General features: G+C 34.4%; 1 protein-coding gene across 4 annotated transcripts; it reads left to right on the top strand.

Annotated features, from left to right (window-relative positions):
• Positions 1 to 248: 248 nt before the first annotated feature.
• Positions 249 to 27,803, top strand: LOC128223949 (probable low affinity copper uptake protein 2). 4 transcript variants are annotated; one of them, XM_052933464.1, is made up of 5 exons: positions 249 to 608; positions 8,958 to 9,027; positions 16,169 to 16,382; positions 24,936 to 25,051; positions 25,606 to 27,803. In XM_052933464.1, exons 1-5 carry the CDS (start codon positions 519 to 521, stop codon positions 25,791 to 25,793), a joined length of 678 nt encoding a protein of 225 aa, XP_052789424.1. In that variant the 5' UTR covers positions 249 to 518; the 3' UTR covers positions 25,794 to 27,803. The 4 variants fall into 4 exon arrangements, with proteins under 4 accessions (XP_052789424.1, XP_052789426.1, XP_052789425.1 ...); XM_052933466.1 differs by having other exon boundaries at positions 251 to 608; positions 16,169 to 16,313; positions 25,606 to 27,800; XM_052933465.1 differs by lacking the exon at positions 249 to 608 and adding an exon at positions 5,433 to 5,710.
• The last annotated feature ends 5 nt before the right edge of the window (positions 27,804 to 27,808 follow it).

A 27,808-nucleotide genomic window follows, 5' to 3' on the forward strand; every position in this document is an offset into this window, starting at 1 on the left:
TTTCAGGAAAGTGTATACGTGTTTAAAACACATGCTAATATTACATACTTTTCAATCCAATAATTGAAAAAGGTATAGATCTAAGTTAATTAGTTTTCAGGTGCAGTTTATTTGCAATATTTTGAAAGACTATATTCATGCGTATTTTCGTAAATCTCGTATTACCGTTTCGAACACGGGACGTTATGAATAAATTACAGCAGAAGTGCTAGACTGGTACCTTCATTCTCCATTTTTTTACAAACAGTAACGTAGGGTACTAGTCTATGCGAGGTACACTCTACAGTGTCACATGATAATCATGTGATAATTGCGGGGTAGTCCAAAATGGCGGCCTCCATATATATTGCTTCCGGGTCTTATTTTTTCAGTCAAATGTGCTAGAAATGCTAACTGGCTTTGCAGGGCGAATAAATACTGTTCAATTTTAGAGCTAGTCAGTTTGTTTCCTATACTTTTTATTTTAAATAGAATAAAATAAACCAGTGTTAACTAGTCTGCTAGTCTTAATCTGCAAAATGGCAGTTTCATACCAAAGTTATGACCAATCTCAGACTGGTCTTGTGATGGACATAGAAATGATGAAAAATATGTCAATGAAAATGAAGGTAGGATATTTTATTTTAGTACATTTAGAATTTTATTACATTTCCAATGCATACATGTGTATTAATGCACCAGTCAATTGTAACCACAGCCCCCCCAGGTCTGGGGAATAGCGGGGACTTTGACTTTCGGTCCAGCCAACCCCGGGTAAAATCCTCGCCCTGTGGGAATGAAGTGATGGTAAAATCTCCGCCAAACGCCCCCGCACCCCAGGGACCCTAGGTAAGGCCTATTCCCCTCTATATTTTGTGCAAGACAAAACCACCGCATTCACCGAAAAGATAAAAACACGGCCCATTTCCCCGGCTATCCCCAGTATACCCCCGGACCTGGAGGGGGGGGGGGCGTGGTTACAATTGACTGGTGCATAACATTGTCAGTCAGTTACCCCTGGTTAGCTTAACTGTCATATGCTTCATTGTGTTCCGCAGACAATTTGGCTAGCAAAAATCTTCTTGATAAGAACAAATAATGAGGCAGTTCCATTGGCTCAGCAGGGTACCAATGTGGAAATATGAACAGACACTCATACTAATGCTTTCCAAGAGAAAAAGTATTCTGGCGAAATTAAACTCGGTTCGCCTTATCACTAAACATTTTAAAAAAGCAGCATAGACCTTTGGAGACATTTAAACACTGGGCTATTGAAGAGTATTTTATTGTCACATGCAATTTCATTGTATGAAGAGTTCTCTACCCTGCCTATTGCATTTCATTAAAACATTTTGTCAGTCAATTTTTCCATCGATTATATGAAATGTGATGTAAGAAAGTAAGAGAGGGTCGGGCTTTTAGGATTTGACCATTTTTGCAAGAGTTATAGCCCTTTGTTTATTTTACATTTAAAATTGGTTTCTTCGCAACTCCTCTTACGTTTTTCATGCGATTTCTACCAAACTTTCACAGATTGATGATCATAAAGTGAAGCAGCGCATATTGTCGGGATTTCCTGCCTTGACCATTTTTGAAAGAGTTATTGCCCTTTGCTTATTTTACATTTAAAATTGGTTTCTTCGCAACTCCTCATACGTTTTTCATGCGATTTCTACCAAACTTTCACAGATTGATGATTATAAAGTGAAGCAGTGCATATTGTTGGGCTTTCCTGATTTGATCATTTTTGGAAAGAGTTATTGCCCTTTGCTTATAATCCCCCGCCTTGAAAAGGCGAGGGGATATAGTAATGGTAGGCGCGATTCAGTGCATGTGTGTGTGTGTGTGCATGCGTGCGTGTGTGCGTGTGTGCCTCCGTCCGTCCCACATTCATTTCTTTGCATCTCCTCGTACATTTCTCATGCAATTTCTACCAAACCTTCACAGATTGATGATCATAAAATGAAGCAGCGCATATTGTCGGGCTTTTAGGATTCGACCATTTTTGAAAGAGTTATAGCCCTTTGTTTATTTTACATTTAAAATTGGTTTCTTTGCAGCTCCTCTTACGTTTTTCATGCGATTTCTACCAAACTATATCACAGATTGATAATCATAAAGTGAAGCAGCGCATATTGTAGGGCTTTCCTGATTTGACCAGTTTTGAAAGAGTTATTGCCCTTTGTTTATTTTACATTTAAAATTGGTTTCTTCGCAACTCCTCTTACGTTTTTCATGCGATTTCTACCAAACTATCACAGATTGATGATCATAAAGTGAAGCAGTGCATATTGTCAGGCTTTCCTGATTTGACCATTTTTGAAAGAGTTATTGCCATTTGCTTATTTTACATTTAAAATTGGTTTCTTCGCAAATCCTCTTACGTTTTTCATCCGATTCCTACCAAACTTTCACAGATTGATGACTATATAGTGACGCAGCGAATATTGTCGGGCTTTTGCAATTTGACCTTATTTGAAAGAGATATTGCCCTTTCTTAATTTTCGCATTTCTTATGTTCCTGAGAAACTACCCTTATCATTGATTGGCTTTCATTACAAAAAATGTCCCCATGAGGCGGGGGATATAGCTGTCTGTGACCGCTCTTGTTATTTCTAACACTGATCGACATGTCGCATGTAATATGTTTGTAGTTATTATATTTTCTCTAATTATCAAAGTATTAATCAGGACCTAATATGTTCCTAATTAAATTTATATTTAGTTTTAATTAATGTTTTCTTACATGCATATATTCGGCTGATGTCGGACATCTAGAAAACGACCACAGGGTAAGATCTCGGAATGAAATCGCGTTGCACGCGTGAGTTTGAGCAAATCGCATTAACACAGACGAGAGTTGCCAATCCATGGTTTATAGGTCCGTGATGGTTGCTGACTATTGTGAGTTTTAAAGTATTAATAATTCATTAGGGTTCTAAGTGTTGGGGAAGGCTCAGTGTGAAGAAAATAGTTTTTATTTGTTACCAATGTAACGTTCCGCTGTAGGTAAAAGTGTGTTAGTAGTATGTTGATGTACTTGATTATATGCAAATTGGCATATCCAGGTCTCTTTGTGGATAGAGAATACACTATATATATAGAACAGTTGACCCCTTTAGGGTCAAGCATGCTTGTCTCTGAAGGGATCTGTTGGCCTTGTTTAAAGCTTGCACTTTACAAATGGTGGCAGCAGTGGGATAGAGTCAACTGCCGGATCGGAGTTGCCTTACTCACAAGTTTTCCAGGCCAAGACTCAGGACGAGTCTTCTCGGAGGGGAAAGTAATGTAACGTTCAGCTGTAGGAGGAAGGTCGTTCGTAGTACAGTGATGTACTTGATTATATGGAAAGTGGCATATACAGGTCTCTGTGTGGATGGAGAATATACCATGAATAAAGACCAGTCGATCCACCCCTTCAGGGTCGAGCATGCTTTATTCTAAAGGGATCTGTTGGCCTTGTTAGGCTCGCATGTTACACCTGTATTATGTAAGGTACAGAATGTACATGTATTAAATATTGTTTAATCATACTCTGATTTAAAAAGTATTTGTTGTATACTAAGTGTAGCATTAAGGTTGCTCAAGAATTTGATGTTAGATAGACTGTAAACATGGCAAAAAAAATGGAGTTTTGGGTCCTCGACAAAGAATTATAACTATTGAATTACGCCTTATTTAAGATATGTATTAGGAGGATAAATAAAGCTGGTTAAAGATCATTAGATGGAGCTTTTTCTTTCATTGAAAGTATTTCAGCAATAACAAAAGTTCCTTTTTATCAAATTTTGAATAACATCTTTTTGTCAATTATCACAGAAATGCTAAGAAAACAATGCATGGAACAGTAAATTTTCGTATGGAAATTTGAAAATCTATGAAATGCTGGTTTAAAAAAATGATTGTATATGTGATGAACCATCTCTGCAATCAAAAGCGGATTATCTTTTCTGAGTGCATAGGTATAAAACAGCTTTAAGAAAGTACTGCTGTGCAGCCCAAATATCCATAATAGCCCATCTATAAACATTTTTTGACATGGATAGCAATCTGCCAAAAGTGTTTGTCACGTTTTGCAAGTTGTATTATAATATGTTAATGAGTATACCAGTTCCCATCAACGAGTTTATCAGTTCCCATCACAATTTGTTGTTTTAATCTCATCCCTATGACAAGATGAAATGTCCCAATTTCTGTTCAATTATGTGAAGTTTAACTTGTTTTATTGTCCAAATTATTGCAGTGACATAATCATGGATTCTAAAATAATAAGCATCATTTTAAAGGGACTGTACACCAGACTGGCACCAAAAAAAGTCATTTTCTGTAACGAATCTCAGGATAATTATTTAATAGAATGTGTTACGCTTTGATATCATAATTGTAAAAAAAGTACCAAAATGTAAAAAAAAAAATTGTGTCGGCGACCGGTTCGAAACAGTGTGTCGCCCAAATTGCTGTCCAGTGTTGTATCCACTGTGCCACAAAGGCTTACTTCAAACGAGTGGTATATTTAAGCTATATACCTAACTTGGTAATATCATGTGATAACATCGACTAGCCAACCATGCATTAGGAATAAATTCTACTAGGTAGACATACCCAGTAATCTTTTTTAATGAAAAAAATATGAAATAACTGTTAAACTTAAATAAATTGTAAACTATGTGGTACTTCAGTTAGTAAGTTTCAATGCATTGTACACATAAATACCAAGTTTATGTCAGTTTTCAACAATTTTCTTTTTTTTCTTGCAAATTGGTCATCTGGTGCACAATTGCTTTAATACATACAAAGCCTAATCATAAAGAATTGTAGTTTTACAACCCAACAGACATAAAATCATTATTTTGTTTCATGCATGCTAAAAATTCATGATAAGAACTTTATTGGTGTCAATATGACAAAACATCGGAAGATTAAGAATTTTAGTAAAACATTTAGTATGCCTCTGAAATGAAATTAGTTTTACTTGGACAATCAAATAAACTTCGCTGAAACTAGACAATCAAGCTCTTAGTTTTGAAGTAATAATATTTTATTATAAATATAACAACTCAGAAATAATAATTAAAAAAGTGGATGTACGATACATGCATTCAGATATAATTATTAATTATTAGGCGCCTTATTGTGTAAAATGTTAATGAATCCCATTGATATGTTATATGTTGAAACAAAATATTCTTACAATTACATATTCAAATACACACCTAAAGAGTGATAGGTTTTGTCAGGTACTGACAAGTGTTACTGATGTTTGGTTACTTTCTTATGACAAGCTCACACTTACAGCAACATCACAGTCATAAGCATGTAGACAAGATAGATGGCTTACTTTGTAACCCTTTTAGTTTGTATAAAAACATTTGGGCTTAAAATTGAAACTGTTTTATATTTGGTTTGACGGATTTAAATATACATAAAAAAGCTTGAGGGTTTGAACGAAATTGCAAATCAGTGCTTGGTAGTGTTGTTGCTTAAATGAGGGATTTACATGATTTTGACTGGGATGTTTACAATTGACATATATGATAATTACCTTTGCTTAAAGGTGAATCAGTTTAGTGAAATCATTAAAGATCATTCTTTTCTCAAACTCTACTCCTTGTGCAAAACGTTAATTGAAGGCGTGTAGAAAGAGATTTGTTTAATTTTGATGCGGCATGGGCTTTCGGGGAACAAATAGTTTGAAAATATGCAGGTGATAAATGTCATAGGACATATCAAGGTATGCATTTACTTCTTCATGCATTGTTGTGGTTTATATGGACGTTATATTTCAGAAATACAGTCATGAATGATAAGTAATATGTTTGTTTTTTTACCAATAAATATGTTTGGTCTATCTTGTTTCAACTGATTACAAACTTAAATTAATTGTGATTAATTAAGGTAAGGAAGTCATAATAGATTCTGTGTGTTTTTATCAATACATAAAGTTTTATGAAAGATCATGATGCACATATTAATTAAGATCGAAAGACAAGATTTTTATGTTTATTAATAATACATTTCAACTAACAAAAACTTACATAAAATTGACATCATGGTGTTCAACCCGTTGAATCTTACTTACTGATGTATTATATTGCTTACGATATGTGCATCTGTCACATTTTTGTGCATTTTTCCTGAAATTTACTGTAGTTGTCTAGCGCATAAATCCCCAGTAAATTTAAAAATAATGTCAGTATATTTATCTGTACCCATAAACAGATCAGACTTTAACTGGTAAACCATTATGCGCTATTTTTAAACTAGGACACTAAGATAAAACAGCAACATGATTGTTGCTTTTATTCTTTTAATCATGTAAAATATATTATTCACTACAGGCCTCCTACTAGCTGGCATTGACAATTCTAGGCTTGTTTTAATTTGGACCATCTGGTGTTAAGTCCCTTTAAAAGTTGTTTTAATTAATTGTTGTTATGAGTTTTAACTGCGTTGTTTTTGATGACTTCAGTTGTAAGGTTTATAACTATGTTATTCAATTTATAACCATTATAATCGCTGGAGGTCACAGCATGACATAGAATAATATAGGCCTAAACAGAAAGGGACATGTTTTATACATAGTTTCATTTATAATGCTCTTTAACTTTCTTTGATAATGATACTTGGTAAGAAATGTGTGACAATGCATATGTGTTACCAGAATAACAGATGGGGTGTTATTAATAATATAAGTCACACTGTTCCTAACTTATCATAATAAATTTATTTGTATAATGTCAACAAAAATAAAAATAATAAAAAATTTATGCATTTACAATGCTTTAAAGCTGCACTCTCACAGATTGAACGTTTTTACAACATTTTTTTTTTTGTCTTGGAACGAGCAATTTTTTGTGAAAATCAATGGAAACCAGTTTATAAGACTGCTGACAAAAAAAGATCGCAGATTTTTATATTTGAGTTCAAAAATTGATGTTTTATGCATTTTTTCTTAAACCGTTAGTAACAGTTTAAGCCATAAAACATTAATTTTTGAACAGTAATATGAAAAGCTACGATCTGAGTTTTTTTCAGCAATCTTATATACCGGTACCATTGGTTTGCAGATATTTACGCAAAAATTTGCCCTTTCCAAGACAAAAAATAAAAAAAGTTGTAAAAATGGTTAATCTGTGAGACTGTGCAGCTTTTAACGCGTTGTGAGAATTTATGCAGTTTACTTATATGTAACACCCACAATCAGAGGTATTGAAATTTTACATGACTGGGTTTGCACAGACTTGAAAATTTTAGGCTGCTGGATGAAGAGTCCTTGCAAACAACAACTTAAAACTATTAACTAATTAATTAATTATTCAGTTTGCTTTGAAAACTGCTTGAAATGTGATTGTACTTTAGGAAACAGTCCTTAATCTTCACTGTTCCGCTTCAAATGAAGTGCCAGTAGTAAAAATGGTTTATCTTTAGAAAAACAGTTTGATCTTTAGTGAACGCTTTGCTGGTATTAATTATAATAATAGCTTGTTATTATTGATAATTTTGGAAAACATGTGTTTTTACATAGTTGCTTATTTAAGATATTCCTTAAAAATCTAATAAAAGCCCATGATATCTCCTTGAAAACTCAATTTAGTGCTCGTGTACAGTTTGAATCACAACGGTAGCAAGGAAAGTATAACGGTAGCATGTTGTCTATAATGGATACTGTTCAATAACTTGCGTGTGTACAAGTGAATAGCTTTATAATTCATCTGGCTGAATATTATAACAGGGTAAAGCTCCGCTTATTCCGTACTTGTTAGCATCCTTATATGGGGTTTAATGTGTAGGCGAAAAAAAAGAATGTATACTCTCAAACACGGTACCCATTGTTATATAGCCTATTAATTACTTAAATGTAAATAAGGATTTACTTCTTATGCAATTTGTTGTTTTCACATTCTCTGCTTATGTGATCATCACATTATAAATGTACCGGTATATGTTCGTGGCCAAAGGCATGTTTCTATTTGTATTTCAAATATAATAACTACAATTCATATTTAATCAAATTACATGTACCTTTGGAAGTGGGTCCAAAATGGTTAACATTACCTGCACACTTATTTTAAATAAATTATTGTTTATGAGTAAATTGAGCTAAATCTGCAAATGCATGTTTTTATGAAATATGATGTGAAACTATTTTAATGTATAGAAATTAGCTCCTTTTTTCGAGGCACAGGGCTTTATAAGGCGAGCCTTTACATTCTGCAATAGCATTCAAAAGTATGCAGTTTTACCCCCTTGTTTTATTTTTTTCAGTATTAAAACAGGATATGACCTGTGAAAAACAACAACGCTGAACTGTATTGTACAATTTCCTTGAAGTTTTATTTATCCCTTACAACAGAAGTGTTACGTGTTGGTGTAAACATGAATGAAGTTTTCATTAATTAGAATCGAAAAAAACCGTACCATCAAATCTATGTTTTGACATTGTCTAACATTATGATCATTGTCGCAACCAGCTGCCTGGAGTTTATGGGTTTCTATATACTACTTATAACAAAGATAGCTGAATAAATGCTATCAATCTCTTTGGATTTTAAATCGACGTCTAGGGCTTAATGTGTAATAAAGTGATCTGGAAAAAATGAAAGTGAGGAATAAAATGGTGTCTTAATAGCTGTTTAATCTTTAATAACGGTGAATATCTCACGTAATGAAAGTTTTGTGCTTTTAAAAAATGTATGTTTTTAACATGTCCTGTAGCATTAAACAACTTCAAAAGAGTATTTGAGGAGCATTTGTTTTACTGCGTTTAAATATACCATCATGTGTGGACTATTTCTCCCCCCCAAAAATGTATTGTTTTACAGTGTATAATATAAGAGCATGGTCTGTTACAGAACAATTTCAGGACTGTTTCCACCTTTTGTTTGGTGTTACTGTGTTATAGTCATCATGATCCGTTTCATGACTATTTCTACAGATGTGTTAATTGCTGTGTATTGATACAACATATTCTGTTTCAGGACTATTTCTTCCTGTCCGCAGACATCAACCATCTGTTCTTTGAAGGATGGCACTTCCAAGGAACTGGAGGTACTCATTTTATTTTATCTCATTGGAATCAGCATGTGGTTGTCATTATGCACCAGTCAATTGGTTGGGGGGGGGAGCGGGGGAAATGGGCCGTGTTTTTACCTTCTAGGTGGCCCTGCGGTTACAGAGTGAATGCGGCGGTTTTGTTTTTGACTAAAAATAGCGGGGAATGGGCCTTATGGGGTGCGGCGGCATTTGGCAGTTTGTCTCCGTGGGGAGGGGTATTTACACGGGATTGACTGGTCCCCCCTATTTCAGAACCTGGGATGCTGTGGTTACAATTGACTGGTGCATTACCCCGGCGAAATAATGACCATGGTCGACCATGGTCCCCACGGTTTTTGACAGTTTTTGACGGTCAACCATGTTTTATCATGGTTAACCATCAAGTACCGTGGGAAAATCATTGCCTGGACCACGGTCGACCATGGTCGACCATGGTCTACCATGGTACAAAAAAATATCACCATGGTATACCATGGTTTGACAATGGTCGACCATGGTCTACCATGGTACAAAAAAAGATCACCATGGTATACCATGGTTTTTGAAGGTCAACCATCAAGTACCGTGAAAAACCCCACAGTAGACCATGGTACAAAAGTTTTACTCCGAGAGTCACCATTTCAACCATGGTCTACCATGGTACACCAAGGTTGACCATGGTCAGCCACTGTGACAGTTTACCATAGTCTACCATCATCCTTTTTTATCTGATTCTTTACTTTGGATAAGTCTAAAAATGATTTGTTGATTTTGGTAAATAACAGAAATAGCAACTTAATAAATGTGGTCTTATTCTTTACTGATATTTAGTAAACACACAACTTGTCAACAACAGAAGTTGTGTTTCAGTATTAACCCTTTACCAGCTGTTCTGCTAATTTTAGACTCATCCACAACGAAAGCATCTGATGGAAAGGAAGAATATCTATTGGAAAGGAAGAATGCCAAATTTGAAAACCTTTGAAAACAATTTGTGGGAAATAGAGCATTTGCTCATTAATGAGCATCTATGCTCCATTCCTCTGTGAAATGATGTTCTTGTGTTTAATTACTGTTCAAGAACTATGCAAAACTGTACTAGAACAGTAACTGATCACTTTTAAGAACAGTTGTACTTGAACAGTTCAAGAATACTTTTTAAGAACAGTTCTTGAATTTTTTAAAGACTATTGTTGTTCTAATACTGTTCTATATTAAAGTCTTAAGTACAATATAAGAACAGTTCATGAATAGTGTTTGCACTTAAAATGTTCTTGAACTGTTCATAAAGACAAGTTGGCACATTTAAAGAATAGTTTATGAACTTTTATGTTCTTAATATGTTCTTGAAATGTTCTTTTTAAACAATTTGGCACATAATAGGAACAGCTTATGAACATGGCAAGTTCTTAAAATGTTCTGCATATGTCTTTGAAAGGAAACTTGTACAAAAACAAGTAGTTGCATCAGCAACAGGCAGGAAGTTGAGGTAGCTGTGGTTACAACTGGCTGGTGCATTTAGTGTAACACATTTGGCCCAGTTATAACCCAAAGATTATAAATAAAAAATAACAAACGTAAAGAAAATTCCATATCAAAATAACATGAACATTAAAATTAAATTTATTTTAATTAAAGCACCACATATATCATATGTATCATGTAAGGTGCCATGGATTGCTGGTCACATTGCCTGGATACAGTAATTTATATTTTTTATATATATTTTTTTTTAATAGATTTTTTTATTTATTTTTTGTCAAGATTTTGTCAAGTTATTAGTAACTTTTTTTCATGAAAAATGTGGAATATTTTTTAAAATGACATATATTCACTATCTTGTCAAAAAAAAATTAAAAAAAAAAATATAAAAAAAATATTTTATTTTATATAAAATTACTGTATCCAGGCAATGTGACGAGCACCTGTGGTCAACACTGGTTAATTAGTTGTTAAACCGGTTAAATATAATATTTACAAAATACTATAGCCATATTCTAACGTAGCTATATATATAACTATATTCTAACGGTTACGCATTTGAGACGAAACGCTCTTCACTGGCGGAGATAGTTTCGAACGCCCGCCATTTTTGTCGAAATAATGCGCCAAATAAACTGATGTCTTGTTTCGTTTATTTAAGGTAAGTTCAAGCGATGTAAGGAGTATAATTCAGTAACGTTTATAACGATCTTTTACGCTAATATTATTGTTAAAAATAACATAGCAACATTTTGAAGTAATGAGCAAATATGTTTTGTTGTAATACATTTTCGCGACAAACATACGAAATACGTTTGTGTAGAAACACAGTTAAATGCTTGTTTTTGACTAGCGTTCAGCTAATACTTAATTTATATATATATATTAAAGCAGCTTTTAAATTTGTTTCTTAACGTTGGTAAGCTATTTTTGTCGAGAAAAAGGATCAATTGTAATGGGCCGGCAGCGATGCAAAAGTGGGTGGGGAAGGTCAAAAACTAAAACCTTTAAAAAAGTTTTTATTGTTTTGAGGAACGATCTTTTAGGGGAGTGAAACATATATTTTTGGCGACATGTTAGTAGGGAGTTAACAAATTTTACAATAGAATATTAATATTTTTTATAAAAAAAACTTTCACATTTATTCTAAAAAGTCTGTTGACATTATCACTTTGTTTTCATGTCAAAATGCTCCAGACTACCTATTTAACAATGTTGTGAGTTCGTTATTATATCTTGTCAAATAAAAAAAAAAGTTCTTCAGGTTAATAATGAAAAGTAGTGGATGAGAGATCATTTCCGGGTTACAAATATGTTAATATCTTTTTAAATATAGCTGCAATCAAAACAAAGACATTGTTGATTGGACAGTTTCAATAACTTCGACTCAGTCACAAATATACTCTTTTTGTTTAAAGACAATATAGCTTTTTGATTTGAAATCTGATAAAATCTTATATCATAAAATATGCTCAAATCCTAATTACAGCTCCTCATGTTGCAATTGATAAACGGGTATGAATCATGCTTGTTAAATATTGAACCTCAAAACTAAGAAGAAATTGATTTTTTTAACATTTTTAAATTTTGGTCCTTCAATGGACTTTTGCATCGCTGCCAACCCTTGACCTTTTAAATAACCACTATGCAAGCAAATTATGGTTAAGTGTCTGAAATGTTGTTTCGTCTATTTTAGCCAACCCAAAGGAGCTAACAAATAAATCATCAGTCCTCAAAAGAATCAACCAGTGAAGGAGAAAAACATTCAAAGCCGTAAATTGTCAAATCCATCAGTGAGTAGACTATTTTTTAAAGCAAATGGTAAGATTTTCATTCTGGTTTTGAAAACAATATGGTTGGATGTGTGGAGTGGATTTTATATGTAACAGACAAACACTAATGAGAATCTTTAAAAAAAAATCAGACTCAATAAATTTGAGCTCTTTGGTTCGAAAGAATTAAATAAGCTATCATTAATTTATATACCTGCAACATTGAAATCTTAATTCGCACTGATTTGATAACCAACTGGCCGTTAGTTGTTTGAAAATGTTGGCAGTACAAATAAATAAAAGAAATATTTTTCAGGTTGGAAGATGGATGTCAAAGTCTCAGACAACGAAAGGCTTCCAGAGTTAAGAAAAGACCACTTCAACGAAAACAATCATGCAAAGAATGACTGCAAAAAATCTTTTCGCAGATGCGTTTCATCATCAAGTGTATAAGGAAAAGGGACCTGGGTACAGAGACTAGATGTAAATGTCAAGGACTGAAATGAGCAATTCAATGGTTTCTTACTAATTGTGTTTATATGCGTCATAAGAAATTAAAACTGTTATAAATGGATGTGTAGTAATGATGAAATTATCACCTTGTGTCGAATGACATTAACTATTCATGAATTTAGTTCATGAATGACATTTTGGAAAAATAATGTTCATGAACTGTCAAGTTCATTTACTAAGCAGGAGTTCATGAACTTAGTGGGAGTTCATGAACATGATTTGTCAAAATTGTCATTCATGAATAGTTCATGTTATTCTCATCAAACGCTTGGCGTCACTGACATGGATAAGTAATTTGCTGGACTAAAGAAGCTGATACATGGAAAATGATAAATGCGAATCAATTAATACGCTGTCGTTCTAGAATCAAAATAACAACTGTATGACTAACTTTTATCAGTAAATACAAAACTGAGTTTGGCGCGCTGATGCAACAAATTAAGTCATTAATAACTATGCATTTAAACTCCAGAATTACCTTTAAGAACCATTAATGTACAGGTGCATACTTTTTGTTTCTTAAATACAATAACTTTATCAACTGTGTTAGTTTGAATTTTTTATCCATGTTTTTATGCACATTGGTTAAAAGTACATGTTTGAAAAATATAATGATATAATTAAGGAGAGATAACAGTTTTACTTGCGTCTATGCTGTAAGAGCGCAGTAGGGCATGTGAGCAAATTTCATAAAGCATGTTAGAGCATCTTGGGTCATTTGCTTTCTTACCCTACTGCGTTCATACAGCATAAGCGCAGTAAAATGTGAGCAATACTTGTAACTTTAATACATAATCATAAATGAAAAAAATGTTCATTGTGGTAAAACAGAAGCAGTTAAGAAAAGTAATCTACTTTTCATGAAGAATTGAAATTGGTTACCTAAAACTGGAGCTCATAAGAAAGTGTTTTCAATTTTCTTGTTGACTATTTCTTTCATAATAGTGGTTGACATTTTAAACAAGAAAGTTATAATGTAACAATTGTTTAAGATTTGTTCCTAAAACGTTATCGTTTAACAATTGTTATCACATCTAGTCAGGAATGTACTGGGTAGATTTCAAGATTTTAATCCATGCAAGAACATTTCTAGATCCTTACTTGATCTATTCTTAACGTGTACAAGAACCACTAGAAAATGATAAGAACATTTTAAGAAATGTGCATGAATTGTTCTTGAACTGTTCAAGAACTGTACTTTTACTACTATTTAAGAAATGTGCATGAATTGTTCTTGAACTGTTCAAGAACTGTACTTTTACTACTCTTTAAGTGTGCAGGAACAATTCAAGTTCTTGAAATGTAACAGTTTCAGTTTAAGAACTATATTGAAGACGCTCCAATATTTTACATAATGGACAGTTTGAGGCCTATATCATACTAAATATATATATATATATATATATATATACTATAATTTTGTTCTAGTCAAAGTTTGGCACAAGTTGTTAGCTATTGCAGAGAAATAAGACATTTTTTTTTCCTTCTCATATACATGTAAATGGGATATCAACAGAATACAGTACTCGGCATGCTAAACTAGATGACGCCATAAACATATTTTAATCAATACAATTCCATTTCACTGATTTTGATCTTTGTTAAGTTTGTTGTCAATCCTATTTATGTGACCATGGTCTACCATGGTATGTGACCATGGTCTACCATGGTATGTGACCATGATCTACCATGGTATGTGACCATGGTCTACCATGGTAGTTCATGGTCTACCATGGTAGTTCATGGTCATATACCATGGTAGTTCATGATATATCATGGTATACCATGTAACGTCAAATGGCCGCCCCACGGTATATGACCATGGTCTACCATGGTGTGCTACCATGGTCTACCATGGTGTGCTACCATGGTCTACCATGGTATCAAACCATGGTAGACCATGGTCTACCATGGTATAATACCATGGTCTACCATGGTGTGATACCGTGGGGCGGCCATTTGACGTAACATGGTAGTCCATGGTAGTCCATGGTCATATGACCATGAACTACCATGGTAGTCCATGGTTATTGGCCATCATTTTCGCAGGGGTAATATCAAAGTGTACATTTCAATTAAAATTTATAGATTGCTTTAACTTAAGTGTTTATTTTAGGACGAATTAACATGTACATTTAAAAAACAATATTATAATTGGACATGTTTCCTTCCCCTGTACAATTAAGGGTTAAGGAAAGTATTTTGTCGATTAGAACAAAAACTGTTCAGATAACTTCTGTATTATATAACTGTCATGTGACCTGTTACTTGCAGATATATTATTTTCCTATTTGTGATAAAAGTTTAGTTTAGATAGTTTATCAGTTCAATTTATTAATTGATAATGATAATATACATTTTGTCATTACTCACATTTTTGGAATACTGTAAATTTTAACCCTGAACTTTACAATGTGCACAATAACACTCACAGTTGAAAGCACTCATTGCATATTTATGTGAAATTAATATATATGATTTATAATGGTTTGCATTCCAAATGAAACGTTCTGCCAAATGTTTTTGCTTGTTGTTTGAATGAAGAATGATTGTCAATGATCACAATGCTACATAAAGCTTACTCATGCAAAAACTACAGATTATTTTAATATAATCATGACTGAATGCTGAAAACGTGTGAATGTGAGTTGCCAGGCAAATCATAGGACAGACAACACTGGTAAATGTTTTTGGTTATTTTCCATGTTACATTACCAATTCTGGTCTATTTTGGAAGTCATTGTATTTTTGTCTTTACCAATAGAACATTATTGAAACTTAACAGGGACAAGCCTTAACTTAGCCAAATCTTTAACCAAGATCCTAGTTAAAGAGACTCGCTCATGTTTTCCCACCATTTTTTTTACCCAGTAATTAATGCATCTGATTATACACTCTTGAAGATAGCTATTTTACTCTTGCAGAAAAAAATACATTTAAAGTATTAAAAAAATATTCCGGCTTAAGTGGGGTGCGGTGTAACCCACAATGGTACAGTTGATCGAGGGAAAATCAATCAGAAAACTAACAACTAAACTTCATGTACACAAGGACTCATACACAAACCTAAGGATAACTTAACCTTTAAGCCTTTTGTTGAATCCTCACTTTAAGCACTTTGTTAATTTCGACCACTGATATTTGAGCATATATCAACATAATTGAAGGGTTCAAGCCATCAATATCTTAGTTTTAAAACTCGTAATGATTTGTCACACTTTATTTCGTCATCCAAAAACATGTGCATTTTACAAAAAAATGAGCGTTTCCCTTTAAAGTGATTATAAGGATCACGGTCAATCACATGATTGCCAACAGACATGCATCAGTTAAGTGTTTGATTAACGTAGTGTTTTTCTTGTTCTCACGTTTGTTACATTTATTCCCAGGTGTGATTGGCTGCTGTGTGATGATATTCGTCCTCACTATTCTCCTTGAAGCAGGGAAGGCGGTGATCTTTTACATCCAGTTGAGACTCAAACAGAACCCGCTCACGTATGGACGGACAGGCACCACTTCAATCCAGGACACCAGGTCATCCGAGACTTCTTTATTCTCAAGTCTACAGATCCCAGCGGATCTGGGTCAGATTAAAAAACTTAGGTTGGTGAGGTGTGAAATGTTGTGTGTCTTCCAATGTAGCCTTACCTTGTGTTGACTGTGTCCTCCCATGTAGCCAGACCTTGTGTTGTGTGTGTTTTAACTCTAGTCACCAGCTTAACCGGTAAATGTAATGTCTTAACATTGAAAAACATCTTATAATGACCTGATACGCTAACCTGCAATATACATCTTTCCAGATATTTACCAAATCTCCCACTGTTAAGAGTTTTGTCTTACGGATAAATGCTTAATTTCTTACCTAAATTTTTGCATACAAATATCTGATGTGTAGAATTTTACCTTTCTTACTTGTAGCTATATTCCAACACGCTTTTCTAAATTTCTTATCGCTTTTTAATTTGACTTTTTAGGTAAAAGGAGAGCTATACTTTCTCACTCTAATTTAGGCGTCACACCTTGGTTAAGGTTTTGCGTCACACCTTGGTTAAGGTTTAGCGTGTATCCAGCACCTCCAATTCAATATCTCTGCAAATGCATCATGTACTGCATTGAAACTTGAGGCATGTGTTTCCAACTATCCAACCTAATTAATTTATCAAGTATTTAGACAACTCCATCATGAAAAAACTGCCCTCTATAATCTTCGATAGAATTCTTGTTAAGGTTTCGCATGTAAGCACACATACCGTAGGTTACTAACTTCTTATTATCTCGGCAAAGCTTGATGTATTGCATTGTGCTTTACACAATGGTAATCAACCATCCAACCAGTACATGCATAACCAAGTTAAATAACTTTCTTTTGCTTATAATACAAGTTATGGCCATTTATTATTTCACTTAGAATTATCTGGTTAAGGTTTTGCATGTAAGCACATATAGGTCAATAACTCTGCAACTACTTGACAGTATATGTAGTTAAGTAATCAAGTATGATAACTCTTACTTGCATATAATGCAAATTTTGCCCCTTCTGTTTTTACTGGTTAAGGTTTTGCATATTATCTAATTTTACAGTGATCCATGCATGTGTCACCAAAACTTTGCAATCCTTAAACTTAAAGGCGGCGTTATAGTCGAGCATGCTGTCTCTATGACATTCTGCTCTTGTTTCGTTTAACATTCAGGCACTGGTAACTGCAACTTAACAATGATCTGATAAACAAACTGGTAGAAATTTTCGTCTTACCAAATGCATACTTAAGTTCTTAAATTACCGGTAGAGTTACGCTATTTGTCTTACCTGATATGCTTAATTATCTGCTTACAGTTTTGTCCTAATACCCGACATACGAAGCTTCTTTTCAACTTATTTTTCTGAATGTCTAACCTGCAATTATGGTTGTCACGATTTTGAAATCAAATCTCTTTTTGGAAAATCTTCCAGTTTAAGTTAAACTTAATTATGCCCCCCTTCGAAGAAGAGGGGTATATTGCTTTGCACATGTCGGTCGGTAGGTCGATCGGTCGGTCCGTCGGTCCGTCGGTAGACCAAAGCTTGTCCGAGTGATAACTCAACAATTCCTGGACCCACGGCCTTCAAACTTGACATGAATGTTGGGCCTGACCAGTAGGGTCAAGGTCACAGTGACCTTTTATGGTAAAAGGATTTTAAAGCTTGTCCGAGTGATAACTCAACCTAGATGCCTAGACCTATGGTCATCAAATTAACATGGAGGCTAGGGCTGACCAGTAGATGACCCCAATTGATTTTAGGGGTCATCGGGTTAAAGGTCAAGGTCACAGTGACCTTGAATGCTGAAAGGTTGTCCGAGTGGTTCTTGACAATGCCTGCACCCATGGCCCTCAAACTTGACATGGAGGTTTGGCCTAACCAGAAGATGACCCCTATTGATTTTGGGGGTCATCGGGCAAAAGGTCAAGGTCACAGTGACCTTGAATTATGAAAGGTTTTCCGAATGATTACTCAACAATGCCTGCACCCATGGCCCTCAAACTTGACTTGGAGTTTGGGGCCTGACCAGTAGATGATCCATATTGATATTGGGTGTCATCGGGCAAAAGGTCAAGGTCACAGTGACCTTGACTTATGAAAGGTTGTCTGAATGATTACTCCACAATGCCTGCACCCATGGCCCTCAAACTGACCAGTAGATGACCGCTATTGATTTTTGGGTTCCTTGGGTGAAAGGTCAAGGTCACAGTGACGATGAATGATGAAAGGTTGTCCGAGTGATAACTCAACAATGCCTGTACCCATGGCCTTAAAACTTGACATGGAGGTTGGGCCTGACCAGTAGATGACCCTATTGATTTTTGGGGTCAAAGGTCAAGGTCACAGTGACCTTGAAGGCAACTCAACAAATCGTGAACCTATGGCCATCAAACTTGACATGAAGGTTGGGCCTGACCAGTACATGACTCCTATTGATTTTGGGGTCATCGGGCCAAAGGTCAAGGTCACAGTGACCTTTAACGTGAAAAAATTAACAAAGCTTCTACTGGTGATATCTCAACAATGCCTGGACCTATGATCATCAAACTTGACACGGGGCTGGGCCTGATCAGTAGATGACCCTTATTGATTTTAGGAGTCATCGGGTCAAAGGTCAAGGTCACAGTGACCTTGAATGCGAAAAATGTTGTTTAAGTGATAACTTGACAATGCCTGCACCCATGGCCCTCAAAATTGACATGGGGGTTGGAACTGACCTTTAGATGACCCGTTTTTTATTTTAGGGTTCATCGGGTCAAAGGTCAAGGTCACAGTGATCTTGAAGGCAAAAAGCTTATCTGTGTGATAACTTTACTATGCCTGCACCCATGGCCCTCAAACATGACATTTAGGTTTTGGGTTACCATTTGATAACTTCTATGGATTTGAGGTCATAGAGTCAAAGGTCATGGTCATAACTCATATTCATCTTTAAAATTTCATCATATTAACTTATTCCCTGCTGCTAAGTCAGGAAACATTTTTATCTGCAAATATCAGTCATCATCTGAACATGATTAAAAACTGTACCTTCTATCCTCACACTTTAAATGGTCATAATCTTAAAACTGCCTCAAAGGTATCCAATGTCAATGACAAGTCAGCTTTCATTTCCGTCCATGCATATTTCATTCCATTGTCCAAATAATCCTGACAACATGGCGCTCAGGGGGGCATAATGTTTGACAAACATCTCTTGTTTCTTACCTGTGTTCATGTCTTACCCACTATACTTAATTTCTAACTGGTTTTAATATGTTAAGCATGGGTTTGACCATCATCAGCAGCCAATAATATACTGATTGATTAGTTGTCCGCAGGTTTGGGCTATGTTGCACAATTAAATGAGTAAATGCTTGGTTAATAGTATCTATTGGATAAATATTAAAGGTGCACTCTTACTCCCTAATAAGATTTTCCACAAATAATGCAATTGTTTTAATACACCACAAAGGATGAAAAAATGTTGAAAACAATGGCTGTTATGAAGACTCATGAGATCACAGTAAATCTTTTAGCACTCACCAATCATTTAATTTTTTTGCGTTTTCAGCTATTAAATACAAGGTTTCAGTCTTGTTATCAGTAATAAATATTTTCCATAAATGCATTATTTAGTAAGTAGTTAAAAGGTTTATCGCTCAAATGAATGTTTGTTTTACATGTATATGTATTGATTTTAAATTAAAGAGTGTCACTTTAACTTATCACACATATCGGTGACCTTAAAACCAAACCAAACGAATAAAACCATTTTTATACAGAACTGCAGTTATATATTTATCCTGCCACATTTTTACGAAATGTCTAAACATTAATTCTTTGAATATATGCGACTTCCTATTTTATAAATATGCGCACCTATGTTTGTTGTCTAATACATGTATGTCCTAAGCAGGGTTGAAAACGAACATGTAGCAATCATGAGGATTTTAAGTATTATATAGCTGTTTTATTTGATATGAATATATGGGTCAAAGGTCAATGTGATGACCTCAAGCTGAAAATCCGTTTCCGATTTATAGTTGAAAAACTGTAAAGCCCATAGACCTCAAATTGGTGGGCATTTCTGATATGACCAGCAGATGAACCCAAATAATGCTAAGGTCAGTGGGTTAAAGGTCAAGGTCGTGGTGACCTCGAGCTGAAAATCCGATTCCGATCAATTACTGAAGAACGTTTAGGCCCAGAGACCTGGTATGCAGATTTGTAATAAACAGGAAATGAACCCTATTGATTTTGAGGTCAGTGGGTCATAGGTCAAGGTTTTGCTGAACTCGAGCTGAAAACTCGTTTCCAATCAATAACAATTGTCCAATTGTTTTGGAAAAAATAGACTGCTTAATTATTGAAATTAATTCATTACTTCATATGCAATATTATTTATTTAATGTTTGTAAAAATTAGTTTAATACCCATCGGCCATCAACATCTAATATTGTAACTAATGAGGCTATCATTTATAAAAACCAGCTCCATTGAGGACATTGGCCACATGAAATAACATGAATATAAGTCGTGATATCGGCTCTGTTTGCAAGCATGTTGTCCCTGAAAATACACGTGTTTTATGGCACCGAGCGTGCAGCCGGAATGTCACTGTGTCACGATGATTATATGGCTTGCTTAAACTGTAACCACAAACATGTACAAGAAAAAATGATGCATAGCATCAAGTTAGCGATATAAAAATAGAAAAAAACATGCATGTACATCACCAGTAGACCAGGGACCGAATTTATTAAGCATTTTTGATTGAACTTCAAGATTAGAAACTGAGTGTTTTGATTGGCCTGTATATTTAGCTGACCAATAGGCTGAATGGAAAAACTGATACATATTAAACTAAGGATAAGATCAATATTGAATACTGGTCACGGTGATATGATGATGTACGTCGTTGTTCGGGCGGGCGACAGAACGGCTGAAAACTCACCTCGCTATGGTATTGAATAAATTAGGTTAGTGTTGGCCTAATGTGACCAAACTAGGTGTATAGGAAGACTTTATAGGTACCTTTTATGGGATGGCATTAGGGCCCTAGGGTCAAGGTCAAGGTCACTGTTACTATAAGTAAAAAAACCGTTTGAAACGGAATATCTTTCGTTAGGGGTGGATATTGTGACCAACCTTTGCATATAGGAAGAGTTTTTGTAGACCTTTCAAGGGATTTCGTTAAGGGCCTCTGGGATTTTGGTCAAGGACTCTGTAACTCAAAAGTAAAAATAGAAAAGTGGTTGTGGTTGATTCATTGTTACCAAACGTGGTATGTAGGAAGAGTTTATGAAAAACTTTTATGGGATTGTGTAAACAAACACACGGGACACATCTAAACATACCTACGTATAATTTTCACAACACAGGCTGAAGTTCTTCTGTAAATCATGAAAAACCTGATTTTGTCGCATTTTGGTGTTTCTCTTTTTTTAACGTTGTTTAATCATAATGTTTAGATTCGTTTTTGTTGGTTAAAATACATTTATGAAAACTAAGAGATTCGTTATTATCTAGATATATATTTTAGGTTGTTAATGTTGTAGTCCTTGTTGTTGTTTTTGTTGTTGTCGTCGTCGTTGCTGTTGTTGTTGTCGTCGTCGTATTCATTGTTGTTGGCGTTGTTGTTGGTGTTCTGCCGTCGTTGTTGTTGTTGTTGTTGTTGGCGTTGTTGTTAGTGTTTTGTCGTCTTTGTCGTAGTTGTTTTTTGCGTCGTCGTCGTCGTTGTTGTTGTTTTTATTGTTGACGTCGTCGTTGTTGGTGGCGTTGTTGTTATCGTCGTCGTTGTTGTTATCGTCGTTGTTGTTGTTATCGTCGTTGTTGTTGTTGTTAGTGGCGTTGTTGGTGTTGTTGTTGTCGTTGTCGTCATCATTGTTGTTGTCATAATTGTTGTTGTTGTTGTTGTTGTTGAGCCGGAGCCTCAGAGTTCAATTAGGTGTAACTCTATTACTGCACCTGTAAAGAATGATTTACAATCATTTCAAAGGTCACATCACATCTTTACGTATGTGCATTATTGTTTTAATTTAATTTCTAATTGATCACGATAAGTGAATGCCAAACAGGCCATTAGCTCAGTCGAACATCATGATAATGCGTTTTGTTACCAGTGTTGCCTGTAGTCAAATTTTAATTGATTTGTTAAATTGAAGTCACGCTTGTTATTTTTTTTTGGTATTTTTTTAACATATTATATTCAAAGAGTATATCGAAAATAGCGACATTTTATGCTCAAGTATTTTATAATTTTATAAATCCATTAGCTCGATATCCATGGGACCTGCCAAAATATTTTGAGCCTCGCGAATATCGAGCCAAGCGAGAATGCTTACATAGGGCTAAAAAAAATGGCAACGAGGAAAGCGAGCTAGCGATCTCATATTAACGGGTTTCGACTGTATATGATATATTGAAAGGAATTAAGACGAAAGCAAAGCTTATAATGTTTCTTAAGTTTTTACTTGCACTAAAACGCGTTATAATGAACACTCTATGAATAAGTATTTATAATGAACTAATGCAAAACATCATATTTAGACTAGTGGGAGATAGGTTGAGCAAGGTGTGAAATAGATAGATGTTTATTACGGGACATGAACAAGAGACACAACTGTTTTTGTTACACAAGTTAAAGATGCACTCTTACTCCCAAATAAGATTTACCACAATTAATACAATTGTTTAAATACACTAAAAAAGGATGAATAAATGTAAAAAAAACAATAGTTCTTATGAAGGATACCGAGTTTAATTTGAAAGAAGGGTGCAGAAAACACGATATTTCTTCCTTATGAGACGATAGTAGATCACAGTAAATATTTTAGTACTCAACAGTCATTTAATATTATTCCTTTATCAGTTATTAAATACACGGTTACAATCTTGTTATCAGTAATAAATATTTTTCATAAATGCATTATTAAGTTAGTAGATAAAGGTTTGTCAATCAAAATTCGTGTTGTTATACATGTGTATGTATAGATTTTGAATAAGATCGTTACTTTAACCTTGATATACTTCAACTTTTTCTCATGTTGGCGTGCTTTTCAATCAGCAGACCTTCATAATATTATCATTATTACACATTACCTGTCCATTCTTAACCCGGATATTTCAAATATGAACAACTATTGTTTGCTATATTCGTAGCCAGTATTTAATTAGTTTTTTGTGTGCATTATTTATCATCATTGTAATAAAAATGTCTGGTATACAGTTTGATGTTGAAGTTATACATCATTCAGTTGCCAATTCACATTGAGTTACACTGGTGATCAGCTGATTTAACTTTGGATTAAGATTAAATGTAAATCGCGAAATAGTTAATTTATTATTTAATCTAAAATCATTGTTCAAACTTGATTGCCTCGTTAACTATATAGGTGCTTTACTTTTTTACCACTAATTGTTTCTTAATTTATCACTTTTTATCAAATTACGTTGTTCGTTTGCCTTAATTCATTCTTGATGTATAAGTCAACCACCGTTCACACATCAATATGCTCCTAATTTTGCGTCAGGTAAAGTCTATTGAGCATTTTGATCTGTTTAGTCAGTTCCGTCCTGTTAAACATTCATTGCATTGCAATGGGGTTTTTCGGCCCTTTTTAAGGCCGAAATTCGGCCCTATTCCTCTCTTTTTTATGGAGCATGAACCCCTAACATTAAGCAAATGTATTAATATAGTGCCTTTCATGAATAGGTTTGTTGAATAAAAGGTTTGAAAACAAGTTTAACATTATAGGAATCATGTAAGTATTTTTCACTTTTTGCCAAAACGACGCTACTTTGCTCTTATGTAAGGGTACAGTCACCATTCCCTTTAAATTGAAGAAATGAAGAAAAAACCCACTGCATTGCCAATGAAGTCTGCTACGCATCCATGTCTACTTGAAACTACACACATTTCACAAGTTCAAACCGTGCACAATTTAAACATCTGAAATGGGCTTATTAATACCTTTATTTGACTGGGGTGGTAGGTCAGGGGCCGTGATTATGATACCAACTAATAGCATGATTGATTCAGGAAAGAATCTATATTTTTTCCGGATACTCTCAACTCAGAATTTCTAAAGGGTTGTTTCTGTCGGCAAATACCCGCCGTCGACAAGGCAACCTAAATCAACGGTACCGGTAATATCTATCGAGTTGTCTGTCCGTCATGACAGTTGAGATTTAATTCACGTGACACAGCTACGTAGTAGCTCATGTTTTCAGTCTGAGTCTCTTTGTAAACACCGCTAAAATAGAGTGTAATAAGTGAGTGTGAGTCCAGACTCAGACTTGAGACCGTTCGTATCACGGCCCCAGATAATTATGCAGCTTATGTATGTAAATGTTATCCCCATCGTTTCTTCGATAATTATTACATAATACTAGTAATGTTTTTTTCGCTCATTGAATACCTCTGTGGTGTCCCTTATTAAGGCGATTCTAAGGCATTAACCTCACATTTTGTTGATCAAATTGTGTACTGTTGTTGTTGGCGTCGTCGTCCATATCTCCAAAACCGTTCAATATATTTAATGAAACTTGGTACACATATTTAAAGAGACAATGGCTGTTGATCCTTTTACTTCTCAACACTGATAACTGTGACTTTTCAAGTTTGTACATCTGTGTTCTCTACAATATTGCAGGATCCAGTACCACATCAGCGCGTACGTGCTTCACACCTTAAACCTACTGCTGGGATACCTGCTCATGTTGGCGGTGATGACCTTTGACGCCTACATCTTTATAGCTGTGATGCTAGGTAATAGTTAGATGACATGAAGTAGTATATTAATGATTAAGAATGGGCGGAGTAAGCGTCGCAAATCTGACGCAGGGAGTTTGTACCTGATGAGTGGCAGTAGGCGGATCTTTAAACACCCGCGAAAGTTAAAAATTTTAACGATTAAGCCTAGTTAACTTAAGTAATACCAATCTGCTATTCCATTGGCTGACAATGTTGGTTGTTTTTGTAAGTATGGTATAAACTCATAAACTAGGACATGAAAAACCGCATAATAAATTTAGCTCAATACGAATTTTGTGGTATTTGTGGTTGAATAACAACTTTGTTTTAAATTTGGTTATTTTGAATGCCTGTATTTCGTTTCATAATTGTGTTAGCTTGTATTAACACATAACGGAACTGGGTTGTTTCATATTGGTTTTGTTTTAACCTTCATAATACTCGCCTAACTAATTGACAAAACACTGTTTTGTTACTAACAGAGCTTCAAATAATGATTGCTGTTGAACACAATACATGCTAATAGGTCAACTAGCGGATACATCTGAACACAAATGTCTCTATTTCAGGCTCAGGAGTTGGGTACTTCGTATTTGGTGCTGTGAACGCCCGAAACCGCCTCTTGTTTACCAGACTGCAGACAGAAGTGTATACTTCCCCTCACAACAGCCAGACAGGACTTACAAACGCTTCTTACACACCGCCCGGAAATGACGCCAATAGTAGGAACAGTGGTGACGTCACTGAAATTAGTTGACACGCGATCCTACGTGTGCTCATGTTAATGCAATGTGTATTGTATTGATGAGAACTAATTAATTCACAGAGGATGCAACAGTACATTTTGTGGTGTCATAGTGAACAACGAAGTGATTATTGACTACGCTTTATTAAAACATACAACAAAGTTCAGTGAACATACATTATGTACGTAATCATGTCATCGTCGTCATCGAAACGAAGAGTATTCATGTGCAGTGAATGTGTATGCAACAAAGCAACCCATTGCGTCCACCACATCATGAACGGATGGATGTATTTATGGAGAAAGCATTGCTTCCACTGATTTGCTGCTCGGTTTCTTGCCTCTAGTCCGGTTGTTACGAAACAACTTTATTTTCATAAACATGGTGCCATTTTTGAACAATCTGATAACTGAACAAGGATATAATTATGTGTCTGTATTAAGCTACATGATGTGTTTTAAATGACCATATTTATTAATATTACATGTATGTAATAATGACAGACAAAGTAGCATATCAACTTGACATTAGTGAAAGTACACACGTATAATGATTCTGTTACTGTTATTGTTTTGTTCTATACTACTTTGTCGTATAATGAACAAAAGTAGTATTTAGCTAATTTTAGTTCTGCAATACTTTAAACAGCAGAGAATTGCTATTACATTTATTTTGTCTATGAATTGCCTTAAAGGGTAAATGTGAACTTAAATGGGTTCTATTATGTCAAAGCTAGTTTATGTTTCTAAGAAATTCGTCTCGAAATAATTGTTAACATAAGTTAAGTGTTATACCATTATTGTATTAAAGTATGATGATTTAACTAATTGGCATTGTTTACTAACTTATTTGCTAGTATTAATAAAGGTATACCACCCATCATTAGGATGCAAAGATGTTTGAGTGCATTTAGGTATTAACATCAGATTATTTATATGTTTAAAATTTTATTATTTTGCATGGATTATATTTTGAATAACACCCTAAAGACAATACTTTTATGATATGATGTATTAAAATGATGTTTTAAAGTGTAACTTGTAATTTTATTAATTTGTTTCTTAAAAAAACCCATAATGTCTTTATTAAAAATGGGGCTTGGTAAAAATTGAAAAAAAAATCAAATTTAAAATTTTGGAATTGAAATCGAAATTTTACCAATAGCAATCGTGATGCATGGCCTCTATTCATTTGAAATGTAATTAAAACAATGTCTAATGATGCCGAAGTTTAAGTTTATACCCGTTAGGGGACAAAAGTAATTATATGTTCTTGCTTATTAGTCAGCAACATAATTTATTAGACTCTATGGGAAACTATAACTAATAGTTACACTACATATGCTAGTACGGCATAAATATGACAGTTTATTATATTATGCTTTTTGGTGGTTTATAGAGATTTTTCAGTGAAATAAAATGATTTTTCACTTTTTTGAAAAGTGAAAATTTTGAGATTTGCAAATGTTTTGAAATTGAATCCCACATTGGGTTCCAATCAAACGTCAGCGCACACAGGGCTGGGACACAAATTCAACGACGTCATTTCCGAATTGACGTTACGTGTGCATACAAATTGGCGCGTTTTTCTAAAAAAAGTCTTAATTCCAATTTTGGGCATGAAAACAAAATAGTGATTGTTTGTTTCACTGTCAAATAGGAATATGTTTTATCTTGTGAACATGTCACTCCTGGCTTTGCCACTCGTGAAATACAAGTTTTTTTGCGCTCACTCGGTGGAATATATTTTGATATCACACTGAAACAAACAATTATCCTCTATATTAAATATTTATGTTGGCGTTCTAATTTGTAAGGTTTGTGAGTTTTTTTGTACTTAAAAACGCCGAAATAGTGTGTATCCTGTGTTGTTCTATTTCATACTCTTGTTCTATTATGTTTTGTTTGAAAAAAGATGTCTTCCTACTTGTATACTTTGTGTTTTCTTGTCAAGTTGTGAATAATTATATTTATAGCATTCAAATGCAATTGTTAGTCACACATTTAACTTACATTTGTTTAAATGG

This window comes from Mya arenaria, chromosome 17, assembly GCF_026914265.1.
Source record: "Mya arenaria isolate MELC-2E11 chromosome 17, ASM2691426v1".
Classification (NCBI taxonomy): Eukaryota; Metazoa; Mollusca; class Bivalvia; order Myida; family Myidae; genus Mya; species Mya arenaria.